Source organism: Gymnoscopelus microlampas, assembly GCF_963454915.1.
Source record: "Gymnoscopelus microlampas genome assembly, chromosome: 3".
NCBI classification, from domain to species: Eukaryota; Metazoa; Chordata; class Actinopteri; order Myctophiformes; family Myctophidae; genus Gymnoscopelus; species Gymnoscopelus microlampas.
This window is the reverse complement of record NC_139940.1, coordinates 13066391-13086226: the sequence shown is the minus strand read 5'-3', so window position 1 is coordinate 13086226 and position 19836 is coordinate 13066391. Positions and strand designations below refer to the sequence as shown.

Below are 19836 nucleotides of genomic sequence, written 5' to 3'. Positions count from 1 at the left end.
AATGTGTATCTTGTATTCTCGCATACAGTAACTCGTTCCACACGAATCATACATTTAGAAAGGAAATATTTTACATGGATGCAGGTCCAACAGTAGCCATAACATAAGCAACTCTTAGATTCTATTTTTAATATCTGGAATCTAGTTGCAATACCAACCCTTGACAGTCCATACATCCAAACAGAAAAGTCCTATCTGATTGTATTAAACATCGTTAAACTCACCAACATTGCAGCTGTACGGAAAGCTTGAATTATCCTCTTTCTATCTGCAATGTTTTTGTTTCATAAAAATCCTCTATAGACAGACCATACTTTCTGTCAATAAATTCTGTGCAGGTGATTATTTTTCTAAATTTTGGAAGTCTAGGGTGGCTTTTTCTGAAACAAAAACTTTGCAGATAGAAAGAGGATAATTTCAAGCTTTCCGTACAGCTGCAATGTTGGTGAGTTTAACATATTTTAATGTCAAGGGTTGGTATTGCAACTCTAGATTCCAGATATTAAAAATAGAATCTAAGAGTTGCTTGCAGAGTGTAGAGACAAAAAAAAATCACACCGACAAGCTGAAAAGCTACCAGTCATCTCTAGGAGGAATCAGGACCACTGCTGCATAAATAAGGAAAACAAGCAGACAGGAGATCAAACTCCTCCTTTGCTTCAAAGATTTAAAGTAAAGATGAAACAACACCTGTGAGACTATGATTTCGATTAAGATTTTTTTTTTAATCTTGCACATTTCCAACAAGAACCGTGCAAGAGAGATAAAACAATCCAAGTCACACACTGTCTTCATTTCATTTTCCTCTAAAAATGAATCGGCCTCACTCGGGCGGAAGTGACGTCACCCTCACACATTCCTTTGTGTGACGACCTCAGTGAGAGCAGACATACAGCAGCTCGAGCCACCGAGGGAAAAAAAAAAAAAAAGGAAAAAAAAATACAAGGGGAGAAGAAAAAACAAAAACTCGTCGATCCCACTAGAAGTGGACAGATTTGGGGTGAGAGTTTCCAAAGTGTCCCGGGGCCGTGGGACTTCCGGGGAGCCGTTATCACCGGTAAATAGCAGTGTTTGTGTTGCACGACTGTGTTTTTTTGTGCTAAATTTTGCGCCGATTCGCGTCCATGCAGCCTGCCTGCTCTACGCCCGTGTCTCTCCAGACAGCCGGAAGTCTGTGAGATGGGCTTTTGCTTTTTTTCTCTTCTCTTTGGTTTTTTTTTTTTATCCTTGGCTTTTTTTTTTTTTTTTTTTTGCTCTCTCTCTTCTTCTTCTTCTTTGCTTGTTATTTTTTCCCAGGCACGATCAGCGCTATAGCAGGACACCTCGCTCTGTCTCTGGGCCATGTGTGTGTGTCTATTAATTACAAAAGTCTGGCCTATATATTTGTGCTGTATGTATGTTAGCATTGCGAGACACTCCGAAATGGAGTCACGCTGAAAAAAGAAAATACAACTGTGATTATTTGTTGTTCGTTTTTCCTGCATATGGTGCCGTGGTTGTTTGTGACGTTCTGCACATACAATCTGTGTAGGTTAAGCAATAATAAAAAAGGGTTTATTCTTTATTGTTTACACAGTGTGTCAATCTGATCATGCACCACCGATATCCAGCTACACCGATTCATAAAATCCATTCCATATGGCTTGCACTATTTGCAACAACAACAGGAGGTGGTCCTAGACAGGAGGGATTTCAGAAAAAAGGCCTTCTATAAGGAGGTTAGAGGCATTTGGGGGTAAAAGTTGGGAACAAGGCCATTTTACATAATTCAAGGGTGCTGAATCAGAAAAACACGGTTCCCAAGCAAAATTCTTAGTGCTTAACCTCCTAATTTGCATATCAAAATGGCTGCCGATTTTGAAGTATTTCTTAAATAACTCTATAACAAAGCAATCAAATCTGACAAATAAAGTGTATATATTTATATTCTGAGGGTCAGACAATGTGTGGAAGGTATTTATAATGTAATATATGTAAATAAATGTAAATAATGTAAATAAATATGCAAATTAGAGGCCACTATTACAGAAAACGGTTTCATACTTAAAGTGATTCATCCGCATCCCCCTTATTTTATTTTATTTCTACTTATCTGTATTTTTACCATCCTTAAGACATCTAAAATACATATTTAGATCATGGAAAAATCCTGGTACATTTGGCCCCTGATGACCAAAAAATAAATTGCCCCCATGTATAACTCACCCCCAGAATGAGTTAGAGCCACAGAACTGGTACTGATAACTGAACACAAACTACTTTCAACACAACTATATAGAGTGGGATGGGGATGGCTATAGGTACACTTAGACGGCCAACAGGGACTAGCTGAAATGTATTAAGCCCCGCCCCTCTGTGTTCCTATTGGCTGGGCTTTAAACAGCCATAACTCCAATTCCCAGCATCGAAAACCTATGAAACTTCCTAGATGCGCTTAGACGGCCAACAGGGAAAGGCTGAAATTGTTTAAGCTATGTAGCCTAACTTTTCAGTTGATTGCCATACAGGCTTGTGTCCCCCCCCCCACCCCCGATGGGCCCTGCCTAGTACAGCCTAGTCCAGCCTATTACTGCCTAGTCCTAGGACTAGGCTAGACCTGGGTGTACTAGGCTTTACTGTACTAGACTCTGCTGGGCTCTAATAGTCTGTTTTCAGCTCTAGCAGGCTTTGCTAGGCTGTACTTGGCTTTATTAGGCTATAGAAGGCAGTACTTTACTTTGGCCTACACATGTTCATGCAAAACTATTGGTGGTGCACACACAAACTATTGCCCGTGTACACAGTGGTTAATCCCAATGGTCTGAGTATCTACAGGGCTGACAAGGGACTAGCACAGCCTAGTTCAACCTAATAGAGCCTAGTACAACCTAGTCTTAACTAGTCCAGTCTGTTCCATGCTAGTATAGCCTATATCGCCGTCCCCTAGTCTGTTCCATCAAAAGGCTGGACTAGGCTAGACCTGGGTGTACTAGGCTTTGATGTTGTAGTCTCTACTGGTCTCTAATAGACTGTTTTAAATTCCAGTAGGCTGTGCTGGTCTGTACAATGCTATATTAGGCTGTACAAGGCAGATCTGTACTATGGTCTACAAAGGTTCATGCAAAACTATTGATCGTGCACACACAAGCTATTGCCCGTGTTCACAGTGGTTAGTCCCAATGGTCTGAGTATCTACAGGGCTGACAAGAGCCTAGCACAGCCTAATAGAGCCTAGTATAGTCTAGTACATCCTAATCTATCCTAGTCCAGCCTTATCAGTCCTAGCATAGCCTTGTACCCCCTCCCCTATTCTGTTCTCCCAAAAGGCTGGACTAGTCATGGGTGTACTACTGTAGGTTGTACTATACTAGACTCTACTGGTCTATAATAGGCTGTTTTAAGCTCTAGTAGGCTGTGCTAGGCTGTACTAGGCTCTATTAGGCTGTGCAAGGCAGATCTGTACTATGGTCTACAAAGGTTCATGCAAAACTATTGCTCGTGCACACACAAGCTATTGCCCGTGTACACAGTGGTTAGTCCCTATGGGTTGAGGATCTACAGGGCTGACAAGAGCATAGTACAGCCTAATATAGCCTATTAGAGTCTAGTACAGCCTAGTACAGCCTCATCTATCCTAGTCCAGCCTTATCAGTCCTAGCATAGCCTGGTACCCCCTCCCCTATTATGTTCTCCCACCAGGCTGGACTAGGCTAGACCTGGGTGTACTAGGTTTTACTGTACTAGTCTCTGCTGGGCTCTAATGGTCTGCTTTCAGCTCTAGCAGCCGTTGCTAGGCTTTACTGGGCTCTATTAGGCTATAGAAGGCAGTACTTTACTTTGGCCTACATATGTTCATGCAAAACTATTTCTTGTGCACACACAAGCTATTGCCCGTGTACACAGTGGTTAGTCCCTATGGGTTGAGGATCTACAGGGCGGACAAGAGCCTAGTACAGCCTAATAGAGCCTATTAGAGTCTAGTACAGCCTATTACAACCTAGTCTAGCCTAGTCCGGCCTGTTCCATGCTAGTATAGCCTATACCACCCTCCCCTAGTCTGTTCTCCCAAAAGGCTGGACTAGTCTTGGATGTACTAGGCTGTACAGTACTAGACTCTACTGGTCTCTAATAGGCTTTTTAGCGGCTCTAGCCGCTCTATACCTGACTTTGTCCGTGTGCGTCAACGTTCTGATTGGTCAGGTGCGTCAACAAAGTGATTGGTCAAGCTTCACGCGACACATGGCTATAAACACATTATAAACACATATCAATGACAAAATGTATCAAAGGCGCCGCTACCTTCACACAGGGTGTGATTTTTTAATCTCTAGTAGGCTTTGCTAGGCTGTACTAGGCTATATTAGGCTGTACAAGGCAGATCTGTACTATGGTCTACAAAGGTTCATGCAAAACTATTGCTCGTGCACACACAAGCTATGGCCTGTGTACACAGTGGTTAGTCCCTATGGTCTGAGTATCTACAGGGCTGACAAGGGACTAGTAAAGCCTAATAGAGAGTATTAGAGTCTAGTACAACCTACTCTAGCCTAGTCCAACCTGTTCCATGCTAGTATAGCCTATAGAAATGATTTCATGTGCATGCCATAAGCAATGCACAACACGTCGTTGCAAATGCCGGAAATCTGGGTTACGATGCACAGCCATGTGTGCATGTCAGCAACGGAGTGATGATCAACCTCCTTGTATGAATGTGGTCTAGTGTCTAGACTTTCGTTCAACAATGGCCAATACAGTATCTTTAGAGTACTAAACCGTTATCTGTTATGGGGCCGCTATTTTGCATATTTCGGAGTAGGCTGATTATTATATTATATTATATTATCATATTATATTACTTACAAATTCTTTACTCACATTGTAGAAAATGTATATAGACACTTCATTTGTCAATTTTGCTTGCCTGGCCACAGAGTTATTGAAGATAAAGGTGCGAATTTGCCAATTTGGCAGCCATTCAAATATGCAGATTAGAAGGTCAAAAACTAAACATTTAGCATGGGGAAAAAGTATGTATTTTAGATGTCCTAAGGATGGCAAAAATACAGATAATTAGGAACAAAATAAGGGGGATGCACCTTTTGCACCGTTTGAGTACTACGGTACATCATTTTATGTAATGGTGGCCTCTAATTTGCATATTTATTTACATTTATTACATTACAAATATCTTCCACACATTGTATGACCCTCAGAACATAAATATATACACTTTATTTGTCAGATTTGCTTGCTTTGTTATAGAGTTGTTTAAGAAATACTTCAAAATCGGCAGCCATTTTGATATGCAAATTAGGAGGTTAAGCACTAAGAATTTTGCTTGGGAACCGTGTTTTTCTGATTCAGCACCCTTGAATTATGTAAAATGGCCTGGTTCCCGACTTTTACCCCCAAATGCCTCTAACAATCACATATTTCAGAAATCCCACCGGTCTATCCCCTCAAATATGTGATTTTGATTGTATAAGAGATTACATGGCAAAGTGTCCCAGAGAATGGCAGCGTTGTTGTTGTTTTTAATAAACAAACTGTTAAGAACAAAACATACATTGATTGACATGCTTGTTGTTGTGCACTGCAGACGTCTAAAATATTTTTTAGGTTTAGCCTTAATACCACAAACTTTAGAGATTACTTATCAAATTAATAATTTGCCACTCAAATTAACAATTGGCAAATACATTGCATGCCAATATCAATGTAACCGCTGTGGCTTTTGGCTTTATGGCTATTATTGTTTTTATACTGTATTTATACAAACTGAAAACACAAGATCAGTCGTTTACATTAGTTTTAGGTAGCCTACTTGTTTAGTATTATTACCACAAATCCATTAGCATAGTTACATGTTATTTTAAACTATTTATTGTATTGCTTTTTTACTTTTTACTGCTTTCAACTTTTGTTGTTGCTATTGTGTTATGTTGCTGCCATGTCTAGGGGCTGAAACCCAATAATGTTATTCTCTTTATAGCCTTCATATAATGGGATGTAACAATAAAGAATAATGAATCTTCAAATGTGTTCAGATAAAAATGTAATTAGATGGACTAATTCAATGTTCTTTCTGTCCCCTTGAAGAAATGATGGATGAATCCCACTTTAATTCCTCGTACTTCTGGTCTCCTGTTCCCACTGTTCAAGGACAGGTAAGACTGGACCCATCTTCAAACAGCTTCACTGTGATTAGTTTATGTGAAGGAGCTAATTTAATTAAAATACTGACTCTTGAGTTTGTTGTTGCATATTCAGTGAGCAAGATTCTATACATTATTGCCAGGCATTATTGCTGAATTTGTCTTGGTGTGCTGTGCTCAGTTAGGATTAGCACATGATGGGTCAGGACACTGGATATACATATATCCCCTGGACGATGTCTATTATATATTTACTATCATTTATACTATAATTGACCAAATGTCTGACTGTAACTCTGAATGAGTCCGACCGAATGGTCTCAAACTTAGCGTGTGTCTTTCTTATCACCCCGAGGTGTGTGGTGCCGAATGGAAATTCGGAGAACCCAAAAACCATGAATATCTGTCAGCCCCTCTGTCTGAGAAAGACTCACAACTTCTCAGTGTGTTCAGAAGATTGTATGCATTGGCTTCCCTGATTGGCCAACCAAAACTGCCACCTACTCGGATTGGCGGAACGCTAGTGCCACACAGCCGATATAAATGGATCAACTTGCATCTTTCCCAACATGCATGGCCCCAAGAAGGCTAAGCCTGGAAACCAGACGTATACGCCAGTGCAAAGAAGAAAATAGCCCTCAGTGAAATTAGTCTGGCCATGCTAGGCTAAAGAAGGCTGGCACAGTCCTGGTATACTTTTTTATAGAACATGCAAAAAGGTTAAAAATAGAACTTTCATGAATTCAATGTTATTTTGAATGTCAGAAAAGTGCTTAAATCAACTTAATTTGTGTCATCAGAAAATCTATAACATACAGACCTTGAAGGTGCTTGAAATACATGAATTAGAATTCTGAACTCCTGCACAACCTGGCTGTAAGGGTCAGTTTTTACACCTTCTGAGTTAAATGAACAGATTTGACTGTGCACACAGATTGAGAATGCCATGTTCCTCAACAAGATGAAAGAGCAGCAGGAGAAGACCCCCACCACCCAACACTACTCCGCCTCCCACTACCCAACAGCTGTGCTCACCATCCCCGGCACCAAGCAGGAGGGTGGGGGGCAGGGGGGGGGACACCACCATCCAACGCACAGCACCCAGAACATCACGGTGGTCCCTGTCCCCTCCACCGGCATCATGACGGCAGGTGACCTTGGGTGGAGTGAGTTGGAAAGACGCTCGTGATATATGATTCTCAGTGTCTGTAACGCGCACCAGCTTTTGCCCAGCGGGCACGGGCGGGGCGGGGCTTCTTTCGCTTTACATTAGAAGAGTTGGGAACAGTGGGCGTTGTCAGATTCTAATAGAGCCCGAATACCCAATCTCAGCACCGGCCTCAGTGGCTTGCCTCGTTAATCACTAAACTTCCATCCCACACCTCCCGGGTTTGACTCCCGCTTAAGACATTGCGTTTTCCAACAACCACAGACTACTTTTTTTCGCCGATAAAGTATCGTTTTGGACCGCGACGGAGGGGCGCAGTCTCAAGCGAACTTGAGCCACGAGAGGCACCACCGAGCGCTGCCGTGCCGAACGTTGCGAAGTTCGCTTGAGTCTACTCAGCCCCGTCCTAGTTATGTACCGATAGGCACAGAATCGTAAATTATCGCCCCCCTAGGCAATGCAAGCGCAGAGTATTATTTTCCACCACAGGGTACTGCATGACTAGGGGCGAAGCAGGGGGCGTGTTACTACGATCCGGTGGGAAAGCAGGGCTCGCGTCCGTAACAGCAGCACGTGTTCCCCTTTTATGGCCCGGCGTTGACATGTATAGAAGTTATTTAGATACACTGTCGGTGGATCTGTTATAGTAGTCTCCCATAGCCATAAGATCATAGATCTCAGCCTTTGTCTGGTAATGTCTAATTACAATGTAGGGGCTAAAAAAAATCTTTTTAAATAAACTAGTGCTTTGCAGCCCCAATGCAAAAAAGGTGGGAACTGGGAAGGTGGTATGTTTTGTTTTCAAAGCAGTGGGTGTAGGTTTGTTAGCAGCTGTTCTCGCCTCTTAGATTTCCGCGGATGCACAATATTAGTAGGCAGAGATCTCTAATTGTCTGGCTACACAAGACTATACTTATTGTAATTATAGTATTTATAGTATTGTTATAGTATATTAACTATTGTATAGATACCGTTTAGTATCTGGCATTCACATTGTCGCACACATTACTTCCAAGCTTATGTTTGATTAATCACATTTTCAAGATATAGGTAAGGTATTCTTACACAGCCAAGTTTACCAAGGCAGCAAGTGAGTCATTTTGTCATTAGGATTGTTAGTTCTGTTCTCTCCCTCAGATGTGTTTTGGTCACTGAAACATTGTGAGCTGGGTACATTTTACATCTGGGTTTAACTTTATCTTAATTTGACAGGAAATGTGTTAATGGCAGCTGGAAAGAGATACAGGTTTATCATGTTTCATTCTGTCTGTGTCTCTGTGTAGCTGGTCTAGTCATCACAACTCCTCAGGGAACGCTGGTCTCTCCCACCTCCTCGCAGTCTTTTGTCGGCCATCCTACCACTACCATGATTGTCTCTGCACTCCATGCACCTAATGCAGGTAATACACATGATGAAAAATGAAAAATCGATTACCAGCATTGTACAAAACTTACCCTGGTGACCATAAGTACTAATTTTCTGGACCTGAGGAAGAGTAGTAATGTCTCTCTTGGCTGAAGCTTCCATTGTTTCAAAAACTGTGTTGGGTTTGAGGGGTTGGTTAGTGGATTAAAGCTGTTTTGCTGGGTTCACCTAAATCTTTTTCTGATGCTTCTGACTTTATGAGGATAGGAGAATCAGCACAAATATTTTATACCAAAAGATTTAATTGCGATTGGCAATAGTATCAGGCCTTTAGACCAATTGTATTGTTTTTGCAACCCATAAAGCTGCACAATAACCCTGCTTATCTTGTTATTGCTCAGTGCCCAGACTGTGTTGGGCAACAATAATTATTTTGTTTGATTTGCACTTAATGTAATTTTTAAACGGGAAACCCCAACAATCATTTGACATCAGTGTGTAAGCTGAGCACTGGGAGCTGAACATGGCATAAGAGATAGCCACTATGGTTTTCTGTGTAACTTTACACACTCTGCCCCATTTTTTTCTGCAGACCGCTCGCCCCCAGTGGTTCTTCTATTCTTGTATTCGTTTTACTGAGGATAAGGTTAGCAATAAGTTTAGGGTTAGGCATTCTTTTACTGAGGTTAAGTTTAGGAATAAGGTTAGGTTTTGGCATAGTTTTGCTGAGTTTACATTTAGGAATAAGGGCACGTTCCCACCGCACTGTTATTTTACCTTTGGGGCGAAATCTGTCAATGCAAATGCGTGGATTCATGGTCTTGTGGATCTTTCCGTGTGTTGCGCACATCTTGCGTTTATGCGCTCTATGCTGCTTTTCCCCCTCTGTCCAATCGGGTGAATGGAAGGCGGACCGTCCCAAGACTCAGGGAGCGACATGGTGCTTGCGATAGAGCAACTGTTGCATGGGAGGGTCCTGAAAGTGAGTGACAGGTGGGTCACTCCGTTTATTTAGAATGCGCTGGCTGCAAAAAACTGTGGCCGCTCACAACCTGAGCTTGACAGCGGCCAACCGTGTTTTGGTGGGACCGCACCCTAAGGTTAGGTTTAGGCATAGTTTTACTGAGGTTACGTATAGGAATACCTGGTGGTGACCGTTCAGAGGTCGCTGGATTATACGCCGGGATAGCGTGTTTTGGGGCGAGCGTTCTTGTATTCAAATGTACAGGAGTCGTCCATGCTTCCACACAGTAACACCTTATTGAAACACATCCACAATTAATAATACCGTCAGCTGTGTTTACCTGCCAAAATGGCCACCATGAAAGGGGTCTATAGGTTTCTGCCTCTTAGGAGCATGAAAGTTTATAGCAAATAAGGAAGGTTCAGGAGATACATTGTTTATTTTAATAATTTAAACTTTGGCCTGATGGTGGAGCTAGAGGGTCACGGGGTCACCAGAATTAATATGTTTCGTCCAGCACAGTTTCATGGCAATCTGTCCATTTATTGTTTGCAATAATACATTGCTCATATACAGACAGACAGGGATCATGGAAACATAGTTAACCTCCTTGGCGATGAATCTACCTTTTGTCAAAGCATTTTCACTCTGTGTTTCACAATATCTAGAGAGTTGAATTTAAAAGAAAACCATAATTCTCAATATTCATATTATTAACATATATATTATTATGTTTAAAATGTCTCAAATATACGGACACAGTCCCTAGATTCTAGTTCATTTTTCACACTGCAAGAAACGGTCCCAATCCAGATATGTTTGGTGAAACCTTACACCTAACACAAATACAATAGTTTTTGGGGATGCATTTTCTCCTGTAACCATGTTGTTGTTCTCCCATTAGACAAAAAAGATGGCAACGGGACGTCCCATGTAGTTGTCATGCCAACACCGTCCAAGCGAGGCAGGAAGAAAAAGGTGACTGCGTTGGTACCTAGGATACCAGGACACCCCCTCTCACCAGGAAATGAAACGTTAATACTGGCTCACCTGACCGCCGGGGGCCAGGTAAGAACATTTACGCATGAGAAGAGAAATGTCTAAATGTGGGAAATAGATGGTGAGTTAGGTCCACAGTCCCAACTTTTGCTGTTGCGTCTTTGCAGCATCATGTCGGCGATCCATATGACCTGTCGAACGAAGACGAAGACCACGTGGTTAAGGAAGGCGGCACTAAGACATACAGGTACGGACGAAAGCCCTAGTCTGCATCCCCGCGCTATATTACCATGTACTAGCAGTGGAATGTGAGCACACCTGTAGCCCTCTGTCCTGTCTTAAGTCGGCTTAGTGATGCTAAGTTCAAGTCTTCTGTAGATGCACATGCCATAACTGGACGTCCCACAAACTCACACATGCATGCGCTTCACTGCATGCTGTGTGCGGAACACTGCTGCTTTGTAGGTGAGGGGCGTGAAAACGCCTGCTTTTAGATTTATAGACCAGGCTGTTGGGGCACAATGTGAGCTCTCTCTGCTGCTGTTCAGTTGCCTCTCTCTGCTGCTGCAATCTACACACTGGGCACGGGCACACACACACACGCACGCACGCACGCACACACACACACACACACACACACACACACACACACACACACACACACACACACACACACACACGCACACGCACACATATCATTACCTACTCTTCTGCTGTCCTTTCTCCTGTTCCTTTCCTTATTGCATGGCCTTATAGTCTTAGCATCTCTTTGTCTGTCTCGATTTTTCTCTTGCTGCTGCAGTAGCTGCCTCACTGACGTCCCCCCCCTCGCCTCTCCCATGTGTTAACTCGCCTTTTTCATGTTTTTATGTTGTATTTCTTGCCCTCACTTTCATTTCACACCTGTTTTTTGGTAATTCTTTTCATTGGTTTACTTCATTGTGTGTGTCGTTCCTCTCTGTGGGTTATCATCTCATCATCTCCTTCCAACACTCTTTATTTTTTATGTTTTACTATTCCTGTTCTCTCTCTTTTTGTTTCCTCCTCCATATTATTATTCTTCCTTCCTTACGTCCGTCCGTCCGTCCGTCCGTCCATCCGTCCGTCCTTCCTTATTTCCTTCCTTCCTCCCTTCCTTCATCCCTCCTTTGTCCTATTCCTGTCTGTATGTCTGTGTGTTTGTGTCTCTCCGTCCCTGTAGGTGCCGGATGTGTGCGGCGACCTTCTTCAGTAAATCAGACATGCAGATCCACTCCAAGTCGCACACAGAGGCCAAGCCTCACAAGTGTCCACACTGCGCCAAGTCTTTCGCCAACTCCAGCTACCTGGCGCAGCACATCCGCATCCACAGCGGGGCCAAGCCCTACACCTGCTCCTACTGCCAGAAATCTTTCAGGCAGCTCAGTCACTTACAGCAGCACACACGGTACTGCAGACCAAACGACCCACCCTACCCCGCTACACACACACACACACACACACACACACACACACACACACACACACACACACACACACACACACACACACACACACACACACACACACACACACACACACACACACACCATTCTCCCTGTCCCATACGCCTGTCATATAGTAGGGTGACCCAGCCATTACCTGCTCTGGTATGATACGTTTCTCCATTCACCAAGCCTAGCTATACCCATATGTTTAGGCTGATGGTGTTGTCACGATTTGAAGCCTTAAAATGCCTTCAAATTTCATAGCCGTGGTGTGATTACGACCTATCATGACGTTCGGTGTATTATCGCTTTTATAACATGGTTGCGAATGATTAGTGACAAGATTCAAACCAAAACTCTCAGGTGTCTATTAGCAGTGGGTTATCGTGACTATACACAGGAAAAGTTCAATATGTTCCAATGGGGAGTTAATTATACAGCGAACTCGCGGTACTCCTTGTCCCCTGTGTCTGCCATCGTGTCCTGTCATTGTATAATAGTAGTGCAGATAATGCCTCCTCCTTCAAACAAGATCACAGATTCCCTGTTGCCTACATTGTGCTGCCCTGGTATTGTAGACCCCCATGTCCACTCGATAATATTATACTCCTATAATGTCCTGCATTTGACATTGTTTGCATTGACTTGCATTGCATTGCTTTTCAATATGTAGTATTAGCTTGCCTCGTTTGTACCCATCTTTGCCCAGCTCTGCTCTTCCCACTTTTCATTTGTGTTTCCACTGTTGTCTGATTATACAGGCCTCCCTTCTTAGTACCCCCTCCCTCCAGAGGAGATTTATTTCAAGTGACACCCCCTCCATGACATCCTTCGTGTAAACACTGCTAAGAAGGCTAATGTTAATTATGCCTGTAAAAGATTTTTTTTTTTAAAGATCCAATTTTAAGATATACAGCTCATCAAAAACTGTTTCTGGTGTCATTAAGGCAAGAAGAAATAGGCCATGCAGTTGCTAAACATTGATTCACTCCTCATTTTTAACATCTAGCTAAATGGTTCATTTGATTGATTGAATACTTTATTAACCGTTTGCAAAAAAAGCACAGTGGCTTATTTCCATTGTAGTCCTGTTTATTCAACTGGTGTTGCGTATCTTGAAGACCAGGCCCATTGCAAGTTGCCGTACCCTGAGCCATCCCACCCTAGCATAATGAGCAGGGGTTAAGTGAGTTATAGGTGTGAGACCTCCATTGTAATAGTTGAATGTGCTTTGCTACAGGGCACAAAGAGATTGAGAATGAAATAAATGCAAGATCCATTTATTGATGAACGCTGACATATTCACAACAATAGCAAGGTTTAACATCCAAGTGAACATCGGCAAAATAATAACAACAATAATAACAAATACCCAAATTAGCTCTGTGATAAACAGGACAGGGTACCTGAACTCTCTAAACCTGAGTCACTAAACCTGATTCCCTAAATTAAAGAAAATCTATTTTAGTCTACTACAAACGTTGTATTTATCCCCTACTGCATTGTGTTACATTACTTATGAGTGCAATGGATTATAATATGTAAAAAGGAATGACGGCAGGCTCTAAGGGTCCTTCACATGCAGTCTCATTAAAATGTATTGACCAGACCCACTTTGGCCGGGTTTGGCGAGGACAGTCGTGCCCAAACCTGCGCGCACAATAAAAGCGCGTGAGCGACGCCTTTTTTGGTGGGTTTGTTGTGTTACACGTCACCATTTTGGCCCCGCCTCAGCCCTGCTTGGCCCTGCTGGAGCTCCGCCAGAATTGACACGAAAACATTTACCTGCTGGTACCTCCTAGTACCTGGTAGTACGGAGGTATGGAATGGTTAAAAATGTAGGTAGAGACATGGCATCCCGAGTAGGTACTGTGCTATGGAAAAGGGTTATTTAGAGTTACTACTACTATGATTTATTCCTGGATCACGATGGCACCTAAATATATTTCCTACTAGTCCAGATGGCTGTGTGTGTGTGTGTGTGCACGTTGACTTAGATGGATGCATATTCACCCCCTATGTGGGTGTTTGTGTGTGTGATGCTGAGTGTTTTGATCCACAAGTGACCTTTTTCAGATAAATTGTTTTAGATTTAAATTCAAATTGCAGCCTTTGAGTTAGACGTACACCCCTTTTAAGAAAGGCGTTGCATAATTTACAAGGTAATCAGAACAGTCATTTAAAATGCATGGAGTTCTGAGATATCGACTGGTACAATGTGAATTTCTACCCTTTTTTCTCAGCGTATCCACTTGTTTGCAATGCATGCTTGTTTTGTTACTGTCGTACACTTCCCTTTCTTTGTATGCCCTGATGTGCTGCTGTTTTTTTGCATGTTCTGTCATTTCCTCTAAATCTGCTGCTTTTTTCTGCTTCCAACATGCAAATACTGAATACAAACAGACAAACACATTTGGGAATGCATATTAATGTTCTGATTCATAGGCAGACTTGGATGCATTTTTGCTTTCCCATTCAACCCCGCTCTGTGTGTCGCTTTGCATCATTACCCCCGCTCTTCATTGAATGACAGCTGAGCATCCTCAGAATGGAAATGAAAACGGTTGTTTTTTCTGTTCTCACTGTTTCCACTCATTATCCCTACTGCTAATGTTGTTTTATGTTTTGTTTATGCTTCACGTACCTTTTGCTATGATCATTACTGGAGATACTATTTAATATTTGGGTGTATTCCGAGTAACTATGATTATGTTTAAACCGGTTTCATCTACCAGAAAAAACGTGTTCAAATACTACAAATGGCTGCAATCTCTAATAGTCTCTACTATCCAGGGAGCCTAATTATTTTCTTGCGCTTGTTTTGCATCTTACATCAACCTTTTGACAGTTTATGACCACAGCAAACATACTTAATGATAAGGGAACAAAAATTACAGCTTACAATTCATTGTGCGACCTATATATGCAAATATTGTCCCCTTTGTTATGCTGTGATTTTTTTTATGGGAAGTCCTTGCTGACACAACTGAAAGCTTTTTTCAGGTACAAATCAGACTGTACAGGGCACTGTAGAATGTAAGTGCATGCTGTACATGTTTTGTATTTTAATGAGCTTTCTTTCCCTGGAATGACCTCCATTCCTGACAGGCTTGGACAGATGTTACTAGAACTTCGATGTTGGTAGAGTTGTACTATTATTGGGAAGCCAATTTGCAGCATGTTACACATGAAATAATACCATTTTCTATCAACCCTTGTTCTAACTCATGATTTCAAGAGGGTTTTATTTATCACTCATACAGGTACAACCTGCGAAATGTATGTGTGACATGTTCCGCAAGACTGTGCCAACAACAATACAAGATAATAGTGATAATGCTGGATCTAGTAAAATAATAAAATAAAATAATAGAATAAAGTTAAAACCAACAGTACTGATCTTGCCAACAGTGCTGGTAAAATAACCTTAACAGATGGTTGCAATAGAACAGGAAAACCACTTTAGCAGCATTGGGGAATGTGTTGCAGGGCTGCATTTTCTGTGAAATGATGAAGTGCTAACCCCTGCTTTTACCGCTGTTTGTGTTTTATTATCTATAACATATTTTAGTTGTTCCTTATTGCATTTGTCTTGCTGTTAATTGTCTTCCGTCATTATTGCCTTTGTAGCACTTTGAGATTCGCTTTCATTAAACTGCATTTCAAAACAAAGGATGTCACTACTAGTATTTTGCTACTTATTCACACTTCCCTTCCTTTCTCTCTTTCACCAACACTTTATTTTGTCCAAAAGCAACCACACGGAGTCAAAACCTCACAAGTGTCCCCACTGCACCAAGTCGTTTGCCAACTCCAGCTACCTGGCGCAGCATGTGCGCATCCACACAGGGGTGAAACCCTACACCTGCTCGTTCTGTCAGAAGTGCTTCAGACAGCTCAGTCACCTTCAACAGCACAACAGGTAAGTGACTCTTCAAGGCTTCGGCTTTCTCATCTTCCACAGTACAGGTGAGGTCATTGCTGAGGAGCACAGGAGGATAGGGGGGGTGTGTGTGTGTGTGTGTGTGTGTGTGTGTGTGTGTGTGTGTGTGTGTGTGTGTGTGTGTGTGTGTGTGTGTGTGTGTGTGTGTGTGTGTGTGTGTGTGTGTGTGTGTGTGTGTGTGTGTGTGTGTGTGTGTGTGTGTGTGTGTGTGGGTGGGTGGGTGGGTGGGTGGGTGGGTGGGTGGGTGGGTGCGTGCGTGTGTATTTGATAACTCAGACAGCGTTCGACCGCCCGGTCTCAAACTATTCATGTGTCTCATGTAACTAGACCAACAGAGCCGCAGGGGCTTGTTTCCTTTGTGTCCGTCTATATGTCCTCACAAACAGAAACTTAAAGAATCATTTTTGAATATTTTACTTTTATTATAATTTCCTACTCAGGAACGATGCGTGGGCATGCTGTCTATTTTTCCAAAATGTTTTGAGGGTTTTATTTTTCATTCAGAATTGTGAACATTTTGAAAGCTTCATTCAGTTCTCATACCTAAACTGGTTTTAAAAGTCTAAATAATTGCATTATGTAGACTTTTCAGCAGGCACAAAATGTATAGGATTAAGTGGCAGTTGGACAGTCCCATAGGTGCTGTACAGTATGTCCTGTATCTGTCAAGGGGCTTGTTGAGTGAGTGCTGATTCGCGAGTAAGTGCCTCAATTGCTCATACGTGGTTGAATAAATGTCAATATTGTAGTGGGCATAGAACGTACGCCTGCAAATCACGTAGACTACACCACTCATGGTTTGGCATGTAGTGGTGGGAGTGAGTTAGGGGTTGGGATATGAATGTATACGATCGGAATCAATGGAACAAAAAAAAAAGAATCCAAACCTGTCTCTGTGTGTGTTCAGGATTCATACGGGAGACCGACCTTACAAATGTGTCCATCCAGGATGTGAGAAATCATTTACACAACTCTCCAACCTGCAGGTAATCAGTTATTCATTTACTTGGCAGAATACGCTCTGTGCCTTTTCCATAAGGTGGCATTCCCGTTTCCTGTTCCGGGTCAGTTTCTCATGGCTACATTTGATTGGCTCAGTAGCAGATTTGAACCGGAAACACATGAAGGTGTCGTGTGTTTCTGGAAAAGGGAACTACAGTCATTCACAGAGCCTATTATTAATTGTAAACACTTATGTCACCAAGTACCGTAGCTGTATATATGAAGGTATATATGAACATACAGAACATACCGTTCATGTAATGACATTGGCACATACACACAAACTGACAACCAAAACAATGGTTATCACAAAAAACATGCCACATCTAGTAGTAGTATTAATATACGTCTTTGATTTTCTAGTGCATGGGCTTTACTATTCTTGTTTACTATCGTTTTTTTATGTCTAGCACGTACGTATTGATTGTTTGCATGTGCGTGCTTTTACACAATTTGTCATTGACATAGTGAAATGCAAACTTGAGACAAACAAAGCTTTCAGTGATTATTTTACCACCCGCTCACTCTCTTCCAGTCCCACCGGCGGCAACACAACAAGGACAAGCCATACAAGTGCTCCAACTGTAACAAGGGATATACAGACGCAGCCAGCCTGGAGGTGCACCTGTCCACACACACGGTCAAACACGCCAAGCTCTACTCCTGCGGCCTCTGCAACCGCACCTACACTTCGGTGAGTCCAATGCCCCCATCTCTACGTCATACACCGCAGCCACTAGAATGAAGGTGCACATTTTTAACAAAGGGTCATAACACCCAAACGCTATATGCTATTAATAAAAATGACATTAAGCATTAGCCGGTGTACCGGGTTCGTACCCCACCCCCCACGGTGGAAAGATGGCCTTATGCTGTGACAGTGTCCAATAACAGAAAGATCCTAATTTCAGTGCTGCTCACCTCAGTCATGTCTTTCTGTTTGTCCTCAAGCTAAACATTGACGTCTGTTTGAAACTTTTTTTGTTTATTTTTTTTTTTTTACGAATCATCGATTGTCAATGTTTTTGAGTCAGACGAAACACTGAACTGTTGAAATGTCCTGTACCTTTGCCCCCCCCCCCTCAGGAGACCTATCTGGTGAAACACATGCAGAAACACAACCCAGACGCGCTGACGGCGTCCGTCGTGGCCGCAGCACAGCGCACAGCGCAGAGGACCCAAAACCAACGGAACCTGGTGCAGGCGAGCCTAGTTGAGGGCGCCGGGAGTGGGGCGGCCCAGCCTGGAGGAGCCGGGGGTGGCGGTGGAGGAGGTCGAGGAGGAGGGGGGCAGCAGGGGCAGGCCTCGTACCCGACTGCGGAGCAAATCGCCTGCCCCTTTGACCTGCACCAGTATAAGACAGTGGCCGCCGGCGACATCCAGTACAAACCGGTCAGCATGGCGGACCTCGCCGCCCACAAGGACCTCTGTCTCACTGTGGCGGCATCGGCTATTCAAGTGGAGCACCTCAACTCGTAGAGGAGGCAAATGGACACGGGGGGGTTGAAACAATACGATATGAAATGGAGGACGATGCTATGATTGGATTAAAGCAATACTAAGGTGATAGAGGAGCTTTGCACTTGACAGTGCCTAAACGATTGACTGATGGATGGAGAGAGAAGAGGTAGAAGGTTTTTGGATATATACCAAGGACTAAATTTGTTTTAAAAATTAAATTAGTCACTTTTTACTTTCTCTCTGCTCTGTTTGATTTCCCCTAAATAGTTTTTGCTCTGCTGTGTTGTCTGATGAGGCGGAGCTGCATGTAAAGGCTGCAATAATGTTTGTTTCAGTCCATCACAGTGATGGTATTATGTAGGAACAGAGAATACGCTAAAAGAGCCGCTGGTTCTCTTTAAATTATGGTCTTTTCTAGCCTTGTGTTCTTCCCCTCTGAATACAACAACAGTGGTTGTGATCTCTCTGTTAATAAAGCTGACAGGTAACTGTGAAGGTAATTTTTTTTTACTTTCATACAGGCTCGTTCAGTTCTTTTTATATCAGTGTTATTACCTCTACCATTGTGTAAAATATATGCCCACAGGTGATATTTTTCATGTTATTATTTTTATGTTTTACTTAAAAGGGAAGCAAATTGATATTACCATTTCTGGAAAGCAAAACAAAAAAGAGCAACTACAGCATATATAGATATATACTTTGTAACAGTATATACAAAATGTTTGTGTGGTAATCTATATACACTATTGATCATATCACAGGTCTTTTTACTTAAAACATTAAGTGATAAACTGGTCTGTGTTTATGTAATCTTTGTATTTCTTTTATTTTTCTGTGTATATCATAAGAATTACATTGTTATCCAAATGCATTCTTGGTACTATACTTCCACTGCTACCAATGTTTATAATGCTCGTTTATAGTCATACTGACATACATGAGATTAGTGGGTTATTATTATGATACAATAAAATCTCACGGAAACCTTGGCTTTTTGTCGTTGTTCTATTGACTGGAGTTTTTGTATTCTCTGGGTCTAGAATGAAAAAATAAACACCTTCTATGCCCTCATTCACACTTTTGTCTAAGAAACTTTTGTATTTGTATATTTTTTTGTCTGTTTGTGTTAGTCTACATGTAAATTAAAGTAAATATTTTCCTAAATCCTAAACGTTTATGCCACTATAGTCTACTGTATGCTGGAATGTGTGACATGCAAATTAGTGAGGTGTTTACAAAGAGGACTGTACCAATAACAAAAGTTTATTCCGTTTGATCATAGTCTGCCTTTGCCAATATAGGCTGAAAGTACACACAGTGTATACTATTT

The 19836-nt window shown here is 42.1% G+C and overlaps 1 protein-coding gene across 3 annotated transcripts; it reads left to right on the top strand.

The window, feature by feature from the left end:
* Positions 1–863: 863 nt before the first annotated feature.
* znf384b (zinc finger protein 384 b) lies at positions 864–19495 on the top strand. Of its 3 annotated transcripts, none has more exons than XM_084052079.1 (11): positions 864–1057; positions 6079–6146; positions 7069–7285; positions 8586–8702; positions 10537–10700; positions 10799–10878; positions 11833–12057; positions 15852–16019; positions 16948–17026; positions 17578–17736; positions 18129–19495. In XM_084052079.1, the coding sequence occupies exons 2-11, from the start codon at positions 6081–6083 to the stop codon at positions 18519–18521; spliced, it is 1668 nt and encodes a 555-aa protein (XP_083908205.1). In that variant the 5' UTR covers positions 864–1057; positions 6079–6080; the 3' UTR covers positions 18522–19495. The 3 variants fall into 3 exon arrangements, with proteins under 3 accessions (XP_083908205.1, XP_083908203.1, XP_083908204.1); XM_084052077.1 differs by having other exon boundaries at positions 7069–7300; XM_084052078.1 differs by having other exon boundaries at positions 904–1000; positions 7069–7300.
* The last annotated feature ends 341 nt before the right edge of the window (positions 19496–19836 follow it).

Bases quoted from the DNA above. Each gene is read 5' to 3' on its own strand.
- znf384b (XM_084052077.1), top strand. From the start codon at position 6,081: ATGATGGATGAATCCCACTTTAATTCCTCGTACTTCTGGTCTCCTGTT. The intron at 7,301-8,585 runs GTGAGTTGGAAA...GTCTCTGTGTAG, and splicing joins GGCAGGTGACCTTGGGTGGA to CTGGTCTAGTCATCACAACT. The intron at 12,058-15,851 runs GTACTGCAGACC...TTTGTCCAAAAG, and splicing joins CACTTACAGCAGCACACACG to CAACCACACGGAGTCAAAAC.